At 34.5% G+C, this 17,732-nt stretch overlaps 1 protein-coding gene across 8 annotated transcripts in view; it reads right to left on the reverse strand.

The window, feature by feature from the left end:
* Positions 1–17,732, reverse strand: part of ELP4 (elongator acetyltransferase complex subunit 4) — a 248,158-nt gene that overhangs the window by 132,830 nt on the left and 97,596 nt on the right. For 7 of the 8 annotated variants that reach the window (XM_038405562.2, XM_038405559.2, XM_038405565.2 and 4 more), the window contains one exon: positions 1,270–1,378. The exons of the other annotated variant lie outside the window; for it this stretch is intronic. In XM_038405562.2, coding sequence (XP_038261490.1) covers positions 1,270–1,378 — 109 coding nt within the window. The remainder of the gene's footprint in view (positions 1–1,269; positions 1,379–17,732) is intronic. 8 annotated transcript variants of the gene reach the window in all.

Here is a 17,732-nt window from a genome sequence, read left to right on the forward strand (position 1 = left end):
AAAATAAAAACCAGAAAAACTTTTATGTTAGGTATTATTTATTGGGACAAAAAACCAAAACGTATTTAACATGAGTTCTTAAAGGAAATACAGGGTAGGAAAGGCATATATTTTCTTAAAGACCTCCTTCACTATTAAGATAAATTCTATTATATTAAATTAACAGAACTGTATTAGAATGCAAAAATGCCACATAGGGCCTATACAATAGGCAAATTATTTTTGCAGTAGCTTTTGTTCATTTTTTCAGCCACTCTTTTCTAATAATCAAATTCTTTCTTTTAAAAAAAGGTTTGCTCTGATTTATGAAACTGCAGCCTGAACACATACAGTAGTATAAAGTGTTCTTCAATACCATTTCTGCTTCATTTTCTGTGCTCTCGCATGGAAAAACATTGCCACATTTTCACATGCTTACAGCAGGCTTCAAATAAGCAGTTCAGTCTTTAGACTAGAGGTTTCCATGGAACTACAGTAGTATCACAATAATAACAGCGGTAATTTATGCGCACACAGATCACCACTCTGGATTAGCTAAAACTGTTTGTTATTCACTGCTTAGGCTATGCATATCTTTTAATCTTTCAGAATTTAAATAGTTCTGCTACCCAAACTTTTATAAAATCTTTGTTAACTGAACCCAATGATTAAACACTGTTACACATGTTGAAAATAAGTCACCAGAAAGACTGGGTGGAATAATAAGTTTCTGTACAAAAATTAGTTTCATATTTATTTTTACCCTCACTCATTTCCATACTCAATACCTTTGAAGGAAGAATTGCCATAATTAAAAACAGTAAACAGTAAATCATCATCTTCAAACACAAAGTTTTGCATACTGCATCATTTAGCATTTCATTCGCTTAAATATATCATGTTTTTTCACGGTCTCCATTTAAAACTTGGCAGATCAGAAATATTGATTTCATGACAAGTTCAGCTCACTGGTCAGATGATTGCCAAGCCTCCCCTGCATGTGAATTCCCCAAAGCCTGCCTCTTGAGATGTACGTCTGATTGAGCCATGCCTCAGTAATATGGCTTGACAACATGCAAGGAGTTGCCATGTTTCCTTTGCAGCCTTAATGCACTTTACTGAAAAATTGCCTACCTCAAGATTGGTTAGCAAGGAGTAACATTTAAGAGGTATATTCCAAAATGAAATCAAATGCTACTTTATAGTAGATACTCCAATAGGAGAGTAAGCTGCTAAGTGCCCTAGAAGCACTCCATGCAGACTTTTTGCATTGCTAAAGATGAAACTTACCCTGGTAATCCTTGTATAATGGATTGGTTTCTCTCTCAGAGCCGATAAATGATTCAAGACCAACTACCGTATCTGACAAGTTTGTTACACGTTCCATAATTGCTTTATTCTGTAAAACATGGAAACAAAATATACATCCTCTGTGATGAAAAAGATAATTAATGTTCTGAGAGTAGTAAGTCTGTCTTCTAATGACAAACTTAAGTGAAAATAGGTCATCAATACCTAGAAATAACCAGAAACTAAAAAAGCTTCTAGTAATCTGCATCTAAGGGAAAATAACTAAGATGATATGGAGAGAGAGCTGACTCGGAACTAAATTCCATACTTTTTCTAAATCTTCATTTTGATTTATGCATTTATTCATATTTAGAAAGATTTTCAAAGGCATACATAGCATTAGGCAGCTAACTTTCATTGACTTTCAATGGAAGCTAGATGCCCAACTACCACTTGTCCCTTTGAAAACCTCATCAACTGAAAAATGTATTAAAACATGATATTGCAGTATTTTCCAAAATGCATTACTCAATTACATGTTTTAGAATAGTATAAAAAGATAAAGAATATCATTAATAATAGGCAAAATATTTTTCTAATCATTTTTGTTTTTCTTCTGAATCAGAAAGTACACTGTGGAACATATAAATCCAAAAACAGTAGTACCTATTTCATTTCTCGATATATTTTCGGTTTAGTAGTGATATTTTGGGCTTAATCAGAGATATCTCCTCTCTGATATCTGAGAGTGTATCGTCACATGTATCCTAAAATCAGGATGTACTCTGTTTGCACATTTATACAATACTGAATTTTACAAGACAGAGAAAGATGCATATTGGATACCAGAATGGAAACCTCCATATTAAAGTGAAGAACAAAATGTGCTTAAGAGATTCTTTGTAGATACCACTGTATGATGAGCAGTAAAATATAATAAAATTATGGTGAAAAGCAGAATGCTTCAACTTAATCAATGTGCTTATCTTAAAGCAGTCCCCAGAGTTTTACACTCTGTCCTTGATAGCTGTGTACACATGCCATACCCACCATATTTTCAGAAAGTAGCAGGTCCAAATAATTACCCCCAAATGCCCATTTCAGGTGGGAGGAATTAGGCCATCATCTGATTCTAAAGCCTTTTCTATATCCTGATTCTCTTTCTTAATCACGTGCCCTACACTTAGGGAGAAATATCACCATCATGTGAGATTATCAGCTATACAAAGATTTGATATTGTATATCAGAAAATTCCCAAATGCAATGATTTACATCCAATATTTAAACAAAAGTAGATCTAAATACATTCATACAGTCACAGATAAAGCACATTACACTGCAATGTATAGGGGTTTTAATTTAAAAAAATATAAAATATAAAACCCAATATTCCTCAAAATAGCATATTTAACAACGTAATAACTTACTACTTGACTATTGAGACACCTGCAAAACACATGGGGAAGGTGAATGTTTCTTCTTAAGATTGGTAGGAAAGTGTCTGAAAACCATGTTTACCTCACCCAAAAATAACCTGTTCCTGCTCCACTCAGGGCAATCTGCTTGGGGTAGCAGGACTAAACTCACCAATCCCATAATGCTCCTCCCCATCTACCTGATGTAATTCAATCCTGTGGATTGCTGACCTTTCAAAGCCACCACTTGTGTAGGAGCCAACATAGCCTGTTTTCACAGGGAGCCAGACCTCTGAGAAGTCATTTCATGGTGAAGGCTAATTTGCTGTTGTACTGTGTCTTACTGCTTAGAAAGGAAATTCTAAGTGATCATTTGGACTACGATAAAGAAGTTTGACTGCATGTCTTACTCACACCATTATTACATCACACCCTAATGACACATACTACTACAAAATTACAGCTGAACTTGTGAACATTTTCCCACTCCACTACTATTTGGCCAGCAATAATGCTATACATTAACCCTATATTTCAGAGGCCCTTGCTAGTGCTAATCTACAAGACAATTAGAAAAAGAAAAAGCAATTATAGAAGTGTAGTGAGCAGTGAGCTCTGAGTATCCAGACACTGGAAATTCTAGAATTTCGTCTAAACCAGGTTCTTTGGCAGGCTATGAATATTATTTTTATTGTATTACCAAGCTGCCCAAAAACATCACATAGATATTAACAAATACAAACTAAACTAATAGTAAAGCAAGAAATAAACTCGTAATCATACTATACCTAAAACAGTTATCAAAGGCTATTACATGCTAATTTTGGTAAACTGTATGTTATAAATGGTGTGGTAAGCTATTTTAGGTACAGAAGATGATCAGGCATCAGCAAGATGACCACAACATGCAAAGAAATGGAAATTATAAAAATAACAGCCACTCATTTTGGAACTGTCAGGAGAGCATTTAAGCACATTCTTACTTAGGACAGCACTTAAGCACGTTTAACTTTAAGTTGATAGTTAAGTCCGATTGGCTTCAATGGGATTTAAGAAAATGCTTAAAGTTAAATTCACGCTCAAGTGCTGGCTTAAATAGGTTTGCTTTACTGGAGTGGAGCTTTTTTGTTCAAGTCGGCTTTGTTTTAAAATATACCAAAGCATTCTTCTGGTTTGGGGATGAATACATTTTATGCATAGAACTGTCATAACACAAACATATTTCTTTCTGTGGCATTGTTGACAAAGATCTGTTTATATCACATATTTTCCAGTTTTCAAAGTTCAGCATATTAATGTTCATTCAATGCTTATGTCAGCACACAGATAGTTGTGATGTATGGCATGCTGACATAAAACACACAAATCACATTGCCCCATCTGGGCTTGAAAATTTAACAGAGCTCCAAATCTTCCTTCAACCCTATACAAATCTCCCACCAGCTTCTGGCGGAAACTTGGCAGGTCTGGAGATGAGCCATGGCATGGCTAGGAATAGAGCCAGGACAGAAGAGAATCAGGAAACTAGTTTGCTGGCAACTAGGAGAGGCATTGTTTTAAATTACATAAAACAATCCTGGAAAGTTCTCTGATTTACTAGATGCTTTGCAATTTTTCTAAATTAGTTACTTCAGCCAAAATGTAATTATTATAGCAACAAGGTAGCAATCCTATAGTGAATGTCGGGTTGGGTATTCCATTCTATTCTAGTTTCTAATCATAACTGCAGCCAGAAATTCTCTTCTCGACTGAAATTTGTAATGCTTGGTCTCAAGCCAAATATGTGGGGGGGAGGCGGGGGCGGGAGAGGGGAGGTGTTTTTTGTTTTAAATCTGAAGAAAATCCATTTGGTCATTATTAAATATGAGTGTGAACAAAATATACTGTAACTTATAGGATTTTTTCTTCTCAGACAATTCCAAAGTTGCTTTGGCATACTCCTTCATTCTTGGCATTTATGTCGTCCTCAGTCACTCTGTATGTTTATTTTTTAAAGGAATATTTTTAAAGAAATTGGGGATGAATTAAAGTGATGTATGGACCATAAGCATATATGGAATTCTATGCCATATAAATATATAGGGCCATATATGTTGAGTTTGCATATGCACATTATTTTCATGGGACTATAGACTTCTGGAATCACCCCCTCACCTACCAAAAAAAAAAAAGTTCAAGCAATCCTGGTTCATCAGGATTAATTACTTTGACCAACTTTGCTACCCCTAGTTTGCAAATCCTACTAGTTCCCTTCACATTATGACCCTCAACCTTCCTTCCAGAAGTCAAACATTTCCCAGGTTCCAAATAGCCATCAGTTCCAGACAGCACAAACCTAAATTTTGCTTTGTACTTTCCCATTTTAAAAGAAATTAAAAACCAGGAAAATGGAATGCAACACATTATTTTAAATTCTTTCTTTTTATTGCACTGATTGAACACAGGTGAAAACTCTCTCTTTCGCGAGAGGGACTTCATTTGGTGGTTACCCCGCTGTGATTGCAGTTACCCCAACATTAAGTTTCTTTAAATCATGATATAGGGTGTATATATTGAATCAAAATCAAATTAAAAAAAGTTTAAAAAGTGTTTCATTATCTAAAAAAGGTTAATTAAAGAAACCACAGAATAATTAGCAAGGATGTACAAAACTATTTAAAACAATGAATTAACATACAGTTCATGTGCAGCGTAGCCCTGGATAAAAGTACGAAACTTTCAATCATTCAACATTTATATTTTAGCTGCTTTTGTCCATGGTATTTAGTTGGTAAATTTCAGCATAACAAGCTAAGGAATACTAATTATTATCCCCACAGATTGGGGATACTCCCATAAAAGTTTGTAGCTGAATAGGAATTATTTGATAATGGACATGTAAGCCATTATAGGTCTCCATAGTAATTAAATCTGTAGTTGTATGGATTTCTGCCATCACCAATAGGTGATTCTTTAAAATCCTGACACTTTACAGAAAAGGATATGAAAGGTACAGAAATAAATCAGAAGGGGCTAGTTTAGGCAAAAATAATTAGTGTTTGACTTTTGAACTAAAAGCAGATTTAGATGTACTTTCCCTAAGTTTTTAGCACAGCATGCAAAGTAGACTATGACTATTACAATCATGTGTTTATTTCTCGTGCCTTACCTTCTCTTACCGTCATGGAGCTGAATTAACTAGTGATACTATAGCAGTTGTAACCTAAGTTAGTGCAGTAAGAAAAACAAGCTCGGTGTAATCCTTAGAATAAATAAATCTTGACATTTTCTGAAAGGTTATGTGTGCATAATATGGTAATACCTGCACAATATATCAGCACTTACCACTTGTCATTACTGCTTAATCCCCAAAGTACAGCTGAATCAAAAGGATAAATTATTAATACTTAAGAAAAAACTAAATTATTTATCTCCATTTGTTATTAATTACCGCTACTAAAAATCATAAAATTACCCATACAATTTAGATCATCAATCCAAATTAAAGAATGCTTTTAAAAGTTTCCCTTCCCTGAGCTATCACTTGGCTATTTTCCAATAGAAAAGAGAAAACAAGGCTATTTTTCAATTAGAGATTAGATTTTGGTACTAATTTTATAATGAGACAATACTTGTTTTATCATTTATAAATCCATGAAATAGGAGAAATTTTTAAAGTGGTCTATTTTAAATAAGTATATTAACTATAATTAAAAATTGTAGCAAGTACATATGCTGCATTTATTTTGTTTTAAAGCTGAATTTGCATTTCTTGCAGTGCTTGGAGATCCAAAATTCCTACTAACTTCTTTCTGCATTTTTGATGCAGAAAGAATTTGGGATCAGGCCACTGATATGTAAAAATCTATTTATCAAATGGATTAAGCAACTCTACATAGCTGGATGAAGTGTTGTGAAATCTATGGTAAATGGCAGAAGCTCTGAAAAATACATTCCAGGGGATTTCCACAAATCTGTGTGGCCTTCTGAAATGAACATACTAGATTTAGGCCTTAATTCAGCAATTTGATGCAGACCGCCGTCCTGTGAAGAGCCCTACACTGCCTTCACTAGGATTATGACCAGGTATAGGGGACTACTGACCTGGATCTGATTGCAAAGGACTTACTTATTGTTCATATGTTCCCTAATTTTTGTTTGGACCCATGTCAAGTTTATACCGGTTTACAATCATACTATGAATAGTTTTCAAATAATTTCATGTGCCCAACAGAAGAAAAGAAAAGCAAGAATACTTATAGTAAAAACTCACACACCTAAACACATTAGATATCTTCATCAAAAATGGTAAGGGAATGTGGAAGGTATCATTTGACCAAGGCATAAGAGTAGTATTAATTATGAATTTTGTTTTTGTGTTATTCTGTTAGAGCTTCTTTTAATAATGATGTTATTAATTTTAATACCTTACATGTATATCATATCTTTCATCTGTAGAGCAATGTGCTTTACAAAAAAATTATTAATTAACTGTGACAACACCCACGTGAGGTAGACAAGGAAATATATTTTCACATACCACTGAAATGCAGCCACGGTCTGTGACAAGACACAGAATTTAATTCAGTAGTGCACATTAACACTAACAGTGCACATTAGCAGTAACGGGTTAATACCATAATTGAAAATATTGGATATATCCAAAGTAAAAATTTAGCTAGGAGATCAGAATTAAAACATCCAACTCCTACTGAATGTGTCATGGGATCTTTGGTGAATATGAGTTGTCAGGGCCTATTTATATTGTTATATATATTGTTATAACCTGCACCATCATAGACGCTGAAAACCCTACAACATTAAAAATATTTTACTTATCTTCTAGAAGGAAGACCTCCAGAGCTTCCTTATAGTGAGTAGATCTGGTGCTTAATTTCCAGCAGAAGTGTGTCAGACGTGTCTGACTAAGTTATTTTGGGAAACATCCACATTAGCAGTTGAGTTTTACAACTTGCTCTAAAAGGTGGTGAAATTTATCTCTAGTGGGAGTTCCATAATCATAGAACTTGCACCAAAACCTTCAAACCCTGGCTCTATTCCAGAGTTCCACCTCAGTACAAGTAGATGCGGCAAGGAGAGGAGCTAAAAAAAAGCAATCACTGAGCTATCAGGGCCTTATCCACTTAAGATCCTAACACAGCCTCAACTATAAAATATAAAGACCTTGAAACAGAATTGAACTGGCATCTGTCTCAGAGAGTGGAGCACACATAGTGTAGGGAGAACAGATGTGTTCCTGTTCCTGAATCTTGCTCATTTGGCAAGCTTCTGCATGCTGTGCCAACTGCAACTTTCAAGGTCCTTTAGGGTCAGCCCTACATATAGTACAGTAGTCCATTCTGGAGATGACAATGGCGTGTATCACTTTCAATAAGCTTGCATTTCAGGAAAAATGATCAATCAAAAGTCCAGCTGAAGATAATAGAGGCATTTATAGCTTCTTCTGCTCTCTGGGCATTCAGAAGTAATGAATAGTCTAGTAGTTTCCCTTCATCAAATCATCACACAATGGAAGGAACTACAGAAGAAGTCCAGACTTGCAAGACGTGTAGAACCAGGGGACATCTGTATATTGATGGCACTTGAGTTTGTAGAGCATGAGTCTCTCACCCAGTAGCCTTACATAGATTTTGAGTAAGAAAGGCAACAAAAATTCAGGATATCACTTCAGGATTCCGCAGCTGAGAACACTTGGGGAAGAGGAAAAGCTAACCATCACTATCCCTTAAAACCAGTGTGAACTATATAGGTGGAAGTCAATGTTAGAGAGTTTTACCATCACCATTCTCAATAATCCTATGCAGGAAAGAGAAGTTTAAGAATAGATGACAATTTCTGGGATCGTTCTTGAACCTATTTAAGAGTTACACGTACATTGCCCTCTGTCAAGGGATCATTAACTAGTTTTGATACTATCAGTAACAGATCCAGACATCCTTCAAAGATTTTCACCAATCAAGAGAGACAGGAATTAATTTGGTATGTAATGGCATTGATGTCCCCCAATAGCTTTATAATTTCCTGAGGGTCTGATCCAAACTTGGTTTGAGAAGGTAGTTTAGTATGCTTTCTCCCTTACACTCTGGTTCTACTTCAGCGGGACTAATGAGACTAAACCAGTAGTAGCTGATCTCTTCTATGTCAAGATGAAAGCTCTGCATGACAGGAAACCCCAACTCTGGTACTGGGCATAGAGAATCCTTGTTAGTTAGCAAGTTCACTATTCAAAATAGTTCCACTGATCACAACTTCACAACTGCTATGAAAGGCGAGTGACTTTCTTATTTGCCTTACATACATGGCATAGAAACATATACACACTTTGAGCTCAAATTGACTGGTTTCAGCTTTGATTTTCTTTTTTCTTCTTATTTCATGTGACAAAAGCTATTGGTGAAATACAGGGATCTATCTGTACAGTACATTCGTATGATAGGGCACTCAACAAGACAAATAAAGTTACTATTGCAGCATATAAAATCTATTTACGTAAGACTTTTCATTCGTTGATCTTAAAGTGCTTTACAAAGGCAGGTTAGCACCAGAAGCCTAATTTTACAGACAAGTAAACAAGTAGAAAGAAGTCAAGTGGCTTGTTCAAAGCCATGAAGCCAGTCAACGGGAGTGTTGGGAACAGAACTTGGGTTTCTTGATTCCATGTCTGGTGCCCTATGTTCTAAGAAGACCATGCTACTTTCTATTAAGCACAATGCTCAGAACTCATTAGTTCTCTTCAGAAAGAGAACAAATTTTTGCCCCCATTTATAAACTATGGCTCTGAACATGCAATAAGCTCTGCGTGAGCAGCCCCCTGCACCTGCATGGAGTGCTGATAAAGTTGATGATTGCATAACTTCAATAGATTTCCTATTACACAGTTTTAGTATGCTACTAATATGCGATCTTCTAAACTCTGTCTCTACATTGAATATATTTCACATACAGTAAATTTAAGTAGTGCAATTGTTCATCTATACTATAGAAAGGCATTTGATGGAAACTACTGTATGTTATTTATATTTTGCTAATTGTCTGGAAAATGTAATATTGACACTATGACTTTGAACAGATTTTTTAAAAACAAGACTCCTATGCTACAAGTTGTTCATAGCAAGCTATGAAATATGCATGCAAAATTTTAACTCGGCTCATCTAACAACCACATTTTGAATCTGTTTTTTCATTCTGTATTTGAAAATCATAACATCATGTTCAAAAATGATGAACAGCATGTATTTCAACTGCGTGACTTAAGGAAATCTTTAATATTCTTGTTGGGAATTGTTCTTTATAGAAACAGGATTAAAAGGATGATGACCCAAAAAATGCATCTTTTGTTCTCATTTTGACTGAAAAAATTCACTGTGGTATGTTTACCAATTTAGAAGCGGCAACATTTAGATTTTCTGCAACATCAGATCCTTAAATGATCCTTAAATGGAATGTATGTAATTCACAGATAGTCAAAGCACAGTTCTTGCCTACATAAATAATTACTAATACATAAATCTCAAACAGAGCATGGAGCTCTTTTTGTAATCAAGTGGCAGGTTAAAAATACTAAAGTTTAAAATAATTTTACACTAATCCCTTATTGAGTATAAAATTATAGGCTGTCATCAGGAGCAGGCTGGCAAAACTAGGTCCAGATGGGAGACTGCTGGGAAAAAAGCTGAGGTAGGTGGGAAAATGATTGGAAGCTGATGAAGACATGACTGCTCCCTCTGCTGGCAAGGCCCTCGCCTGCTTTAATTTTTAACTAATGACTAGCGTTTTTTTAATTATTTAGGATATAGCCAATAAATAATGCACAATGTTCCTTCTTCGGTCTGTTGCTGTGCATTTGTACATTTTTGAACTCATGGTGCCCTATTTTACTAGAATAATTTGTTATAACATTAGGACTCACATGGTTATCAAGATACCATTGCTGATATTATATTTTAACTGCACTCAGCACAGAAGATGGTAATATTCTATTTACCTTTATAAAAATACTGATTCTGTTTTTTAAAAAGCTATGTGTATTTCATGTTTAATTTGCACACTTCATAATTCTATGATTGTATAGCTGTATTCTGTACTTGCTCATCATTATACAGTAATGAGATAACATAAAAAGAAACAGTCTACCATACAGACATACAGAATTGCATATGTCACACCAAAACAGCATAGTTCTAGCACTAACATATCTGATAATTTAATATCAGAGCTCATGTGAATTATACATCAATGAACAGGAAGTTTTTAGAGCTGTTTACACTAAAACTTCCTAAAATATACATAAAATGTAGTCTTTACTTGATTTGCAATGTATTTTAATAGTTGCAGTAAGAACATTTTAGTAAAAATCTGTTCCAGAAATCTGGCCTACAATCAGAATCTCCCAGAACAGGAGGGATCAGCTTTTTTTCCCCACTGTTCTCATTTGAATCCTGGCTGAAAAGCTACTCCAGCTCCCAGGTTTCCAGAAGGCTCCATCCCAGGAATCCTCGCCTGCCATTTGGTTTGCTGATTTTAATCTCACAGGACTGTCTTACAGTGGTTCCACTATGCTGAACTGGCACTCTAGAAGTGAGTTATTATTAAACTTGTAGGTCAATTGTGGCACTAACAACTCTTTGGAAGCTTTCAGCCACAGTGTACAATTTGCTGGTCTAATTAAATATTAATTCTAAGTGTTACATTTTGTGGCTAAGAGCTTTTATTTTCCATCATCAGTCTGGAAGAGAAAGAGGTTACAAGGCTAATTTAATCTTTTTTCCCCTAGCATTAAAGCTTAACTACATAGGGCACAAAAACTTCATTAAAGATGTAGCATTCCTTTGTATTACAATTATCATGTAATTAATAGAGCAGGTCTAAAACACAAAGATGTAAATTGAGAGCTGATCTAGAAACTTCAGCTTTTAAAACAACATCAACAGTTAATATATAAAATGTCACTAACAAACTATTGCACATTTTAGAATGCCATTCTTCACAGAAAATACATGTACAACAATTTAAATAGAAAGTATTAAAGGCTAACACAAATTGTCGTCATTTATACTGACAGACAACACACAAAAAAAGATTTAAAACAACATTTGCCTGGCCTTATTACAAAAGCCTATCATACTATTTATGTAAAGAGCTAACATCACTTTAGAAAAATATAAACAGGACCTAACAAAATTATTTGCTAAAAACAGATAATACATCCTGAATTTTTTTAAGTTTCCTTTCCTCATTTTTGCTTATCACTGTCCAAATGGGCTCAAAAATAAGCCCCCTCCTTCTGCTTCATGACAGTTGTGTCCACGCCTGGACACTGGGCATTATATTAACTACTTAGTCCAGCAGCCAAAAGATTCCATATGCTGGAACAGATGACTATCTCCATACTGTGATGGGACATTTAACTATTTAGATCTATGCTGCATTTGAAAACTTTAAGCCTAAATCTTGTTTCAATTATTTTTTAAAAGCTGTCCAATCTTTAAAATTATTTTCAGAGTAGATGGATACATAAAGTAAAATGTTACTATGCTGCATTTAATCGTTTGTTTTTGTTTTATGATTTGTTTATAGTTTTATTTTAGAAAACCAAATCGTACCCATTTTTCTATATACAAAGGTGCAGACACATATTGCATACAGAAGATGGTCATAATTGTGATGGTGAGGAGTGAGATTATCTTTTGCCATAAATAGGTACACATATACTTCTGAAGGGAAAAAAGTCTGAAACAAGATGTAAGCAATATAATATAATGTATATGCACATGTCTATTTGCATATGTTGTGTGACAGTCTTTGGTTATAGTATATATGAGCCACTTAAGCCGCAATAAATATATAGTTATGAAGAAAGCAAAAATAAGACTAGTATATATGGTATCTATGATCCAAATAGCCAGAATAGGATCCGTATGAACTGGCTACCAGATGGAAAAAACAGTATATATTCTGATAGCCACTTTATACTGATTGTATGAAAGTACAAAATGCTACAATTTCTTCTGTAACTTAACAAGTGAACGTAACAAACAAATATTATTTGAAAACAAAACTATTTACAGCTACATGATTTAATTTTAAATTATATATTTTCTTCAAGCCTCTCTTTGACCTTACTTTTTAATAAGCTTTTATACATGTAGAAAAAAATAGTATCCAGAAGAATATCTGTGTATCTGAAAATGGTTTAGAACAAGGATGATTATCAACCTAGCATATCTGCATCATAAATCCATGATACTCTACATTTCTCTGTATGGTTATTACTTTAGAATATTTTCTACATGTGATTGTGTATTCAATATTAAATCAACACAATAAAATGTAACAAACTTACAATTCTCATACTTTCCATTTTGAGGATTGTTAAAAGGTTGCTGAGGTATACAAGTTGTATGATTGATGGTTGTGGCACAAATTTCTACATAATGGGCGCATCTTCATGTTATTCAACATTTTATACTTGTGAACTCTCAAAATATGTTAGTTCTGCAGCATGGAATCATTCTTAGATCTTGTTTTAAGAATAAAGATTTCACACAAACAGTCTCAAGCTGTAGGAGTTCACATCTCATAATCTTATATTAATAGTAGTAGTAGCAGGTTCTAAAGCACTCTCTTGCTTGATTTATAGAATTTAGCTGCTAAAATACTCAGCATGAACACAAAAGCCTATAGATGTGAAAAGGTTTGTTTCTGATTTTTTCTACACTGAAACATACTGTAACATGTATTCACTTCAGTGAATTCAAAGCACCAGCACATTAATATTGTAGGAGATTAATTTTTAAACGTATCAGATGAAATAAAGAAAATACCATACTAAACAGAACCTCATTAGACTCTCTCAAGAGGAGTACTATAACAAGGCTTATTCATATTTTTCATTAGTCAATTAATTTCCCCCTGGTACATGCTGACTAATACGGTTGGTGGCAGTTCTTTCCAATGAGGTAGCTTCATATTTAAAAGAAGGGACATCTGTAATGAAAGAACTGAGATTCTTTCAAGGAACAAATTGATATCATCATAATTTATCTGATCATCACATATTCAAAAGTTTGCTTGTTCACCTGACTGACATGGGAACTTGCCACAAATGTATAAAAAGCTACTGTAACTAATATTTTTGGGAAAAACCTGACATTGGATTTGCAACAAAGTATGACAAGGTAACTAATTACATAATTTCTAGTAATTTTTGAAAAAAAATTATCTGGCAGACTTTTTAGTTTCTATCTATCTACTTTACCCCTTAGGGCTTCCAACAGTGCCCATCACTGTAGCATTAGAGTCCTTTGTATTATATGGTACTGCATAAATACTTTTGCTATGATTGTACTCTACAATGAGCAAATTATCAAAATACAACATAATAAAATACCTCACTCATTTTTATATAATTTCTCAAATTTGGAAAGCTTGAAAAACAGTCCACTTGATCATCAGTTATTTTAAAAATTGACATTCTCCCTTCTTAAATGTGCAACTGCATTTCACAGGCACAGTGCGTTTTCAAGCAGCGATGGAAAGACTTGAAAAGTAACCTTCCTTAACTATATAAATCATAATTCATAAACATATCAATATTTATTACCTGACAGACTGTTTCAGATAAGAGTGCTTTCAATCAATACAAAATATCAATCAAATAAAACTTGTCACACATCATGCAAATAAACTGGGTACATTTCTGAAATTCCTCTGCCAACATAATGTACTCCTACATTGTTCAGTCAAGAAATATGAAGTGAGAAATGTCTTTTTTGTCAAGCACACAGTTTTCCACTAGAAATCTCTGCAACTGTAAACACTATTACAGATGACTATGTTCTATGGTGGACTATAATTTTACCAAGTAATTCTGAAAAAAAAAAACCTTCAAAAATTCTGATTCCTTGAAAATAATGTTGCACATGCCAGAAAAAGTTTGGAACTTTTAAGTGACTCTGCCATCAACAGGCAGCCTTTTGGTTACTTAGGAGTAGAGAAGACTGAGAAACTTCAGAAGGACCTATCAAACCTAGATGAATGAAAATCATATAATGGCAGATGAAATTCAAAGTTGATAAATACAAGGTAATGAATACTTGAAGGAGTAGCCTGAACTATTCATATGTATCGCTGGGTTCTAAATCACTGAGGAAAAAACGGCGTATTAGTGTGGATAGTTCAATGAAAATCACTGTTCACTGTCCAGTGGTGGTTAAAAGAGCCAAAAACATTGTTAGAACGTCTAAATAACTGGTTAATAATGACAGGTTTCAGAGTAGCAGCCATGTTAGTCTGTATTCACAAAAAGAAAAGGAGTACTTGTGGCACCTTAGAGACTAACAAATTTATTTGAGCATAAACTTTCGTGAGCTACAGCTCACTTCATTGGTTGCATTCATACTCCTTTTCTTTTTGGTTCATAATGGAAACTATATAAATCAAAAGGCATGAAGAGTGACTTAAGAAGACTGGGATTATTTAAGAAATAGATTAATAGGAGGTAACATGAGGGAGACATATAAAATAATGAATAATATATAGAGAAAGTAAATTGAATGGTCCTATTCACTGGCTCACAATTCAAGAACAAGGGGATATTCAATTAAATGGAAAGGCAACAAATTTAAATACTGAACAAATACACTAAACATAATTCACTTGTGGAAATCATTGCCACAGTATATCATTGAGGCCAAGCACTTAGAAGGATTAAAAAAAGAACTAAACATTTATAAGAATAAGAACTTCCACAGTAATGTTAGGTAGAATTATTTTTAAAATATAAGCAACAGAAACCTCATGCTTTAAGGTATAAACTAACCACCAACTGGTGGGATTGTGAAGAAACTTTCCCCACTGAAATGTTATTCAATAAGTTGTCAACTATAGGTTTTTTTGCACCTTTGTTTGGAGCCCTGGTACAGGCCATTGTCTGAGACAGGATAGTTAGAACAGACAGACCACTAATGTGATCTGCTTTAAAATTCCTATATTTCTAAGAAGAAACTTGTTAAAATTTAAAACCGATCAATGGGGGGTTATTTTCATTATGGTCACAGCATGGAAACAGAAATAAGATTCTATTGTAGCTTGAAACTTATTTATCATTTAAAATGTACCCCCATGTAAATTATATATAAATCATTTACAATGTACCCCCATGGAAATTATATATATAAATGCAATTTCCCTTTCAGAATCAGCTATCGAACTATTTAGCAGACAAAAGATAATTTAGTCAAAATCTGATAGAAATGGAATAGCAGTAAAGTGAATAATTCTGTAGCATTTAACACACTTTATGAAAAATGGTGTGCATTATATATACTTTCGGTGTTTTGACTTTTGGATTTAACAAAAAAAAAGCATAGGTTAAACATAATTATATATTCTTGGTAATATCAAATTTAACAGGTGTATAGAAATACACTTGAAGTACGTTTTCATTTTTGTTTTTGTTTAAAAAAACAAACAAACACCGTACTTTACTTTTTTAATCCACTAAGAAACATCAGCAATGGCATTGCGAGTAGTCGAGTTGTGAGACTGTGAACAGCTGCTGTTATTATAACTAAAAGTCTGCCTACTGCTTGAGCCTGAGAGACCACATGTTCAGCTGTCCTCTCATCTTGCCATCCTCACCAATTAACTATTAACATGGAGGGCTGTACACATGCTCTCGGGGGCTCTTTAACAGGCTTCTTGGAGAGTGGAACAACTACACAGCAGGGCTCTGGGAACTGAGTAATGTGGGATATAGGGAACCTTCAGCAGCTTTGCTCCTCCTAATGACAGTTCACTCTAGTGCTTAAAAGAGGATGCATGAAGTATAACCATTTTCACAACTGTTCAATGTAATCTATGGGAGCAGATACTGCAAAAAGACTAAAGTTTCCGGGCTTTTTTCCAGAATACTTGAGCTTTTATTGTGGAGTAGACATGTTAAATTGGACAGCAAAGTTACAGAATACTAATGTATATGAGATTTTATTTCAATCTTAACTATATAATTCAATTAGGCAGGTGGATTTTATGGATTATTGAATTGCACAACAGAACATATCACTAGTCCTAACAAGTAAGTTTATCTGAAGTGCATACACAACATATTAGATCCAAACTTTTTAGTTGCCCTTCGCAATGTTAGTTTGAAAAGTCACATTTTAACATCAGTTCTGAACCAACCTCACTATTTTTTTTCTTTACAATTTCCTTAACTACGTGTTGCTTGCCTACAATGAAATTAAACATAGGAAGTAAGCCAAAACCGTGAGAACAGCTAATCATCAATGTACAAGCCTGAAAGAACGTTCAGAACTAAAAATAGAAAGCTGATTGGCTGCTTTACTGACATAATCTGCTAGAAAGGATAAGTACAACAGAAAGTAAATATACTAGAGCAAAATTCTGTCCTTGCATGGATGTAAATCAAGGCAGATTTTACTCCACTGTATGTAAACATGAAGAGAAAATAATAAATGCCTCAATTCCTGATCCTGCAAGTACATAGGTCTGGGGGTGTTCAGCATGACACACTTCACTGACCAGTGCTGGTATCTCTTTCAAATTTAGAAAAAACAGTGTTTTGTCCCAGTTTTGGTGACTCTGTTAAACTGAAGGAGCCACTAGTTAACCTGAGCTGCCTAAACTGAGTATGCTGACTGAGGGAATGTGCCTTAGATCAGCTCCCTCCACCTTACCCGGCATTATGTTGCTCCGTTGCCCTCCCCTTCCCCCCAGGCATATAGTGGCCAGATTAATTGAAAAACATGAAATCCTATGGCATATGACAACAATCCCAACTTCCCAGATATGTTTTGGGGAGGGGGGAAAGGACGAGATCCTGTTTTTTATTAACCTGCTCCAGAGACATTTCTTACATTTCTAGTCACCTCATGCTGCTAAAAAACTCCCAGGCACACTTTTCTGACTCCCCCAACAAAACTCTCCTAAGTAAACTCTTCCCTCACACACCTAGCTTCACAGTATACAGACATATTTCATGCAATTAAGATTTAACAATTCATCCCCTGCCCTGAACCCAAATA

The sequence above is a fragment of the Dermochelys coriacea genome, chromosome 6 (assembly GCF_009764565.3).
Source record: "Dermochelys coriacea isolate rDerCor1 chromosome 6, rDerCor1.pri.v4, whole genome shotgun sequence".
NCBI classification, from domain to species: domain Eukaryota; kingdom Metazoa; phylum Chordata; order Testudines; family Dermochelyidae; genus Dermochelys; species Dermochelys coriacea.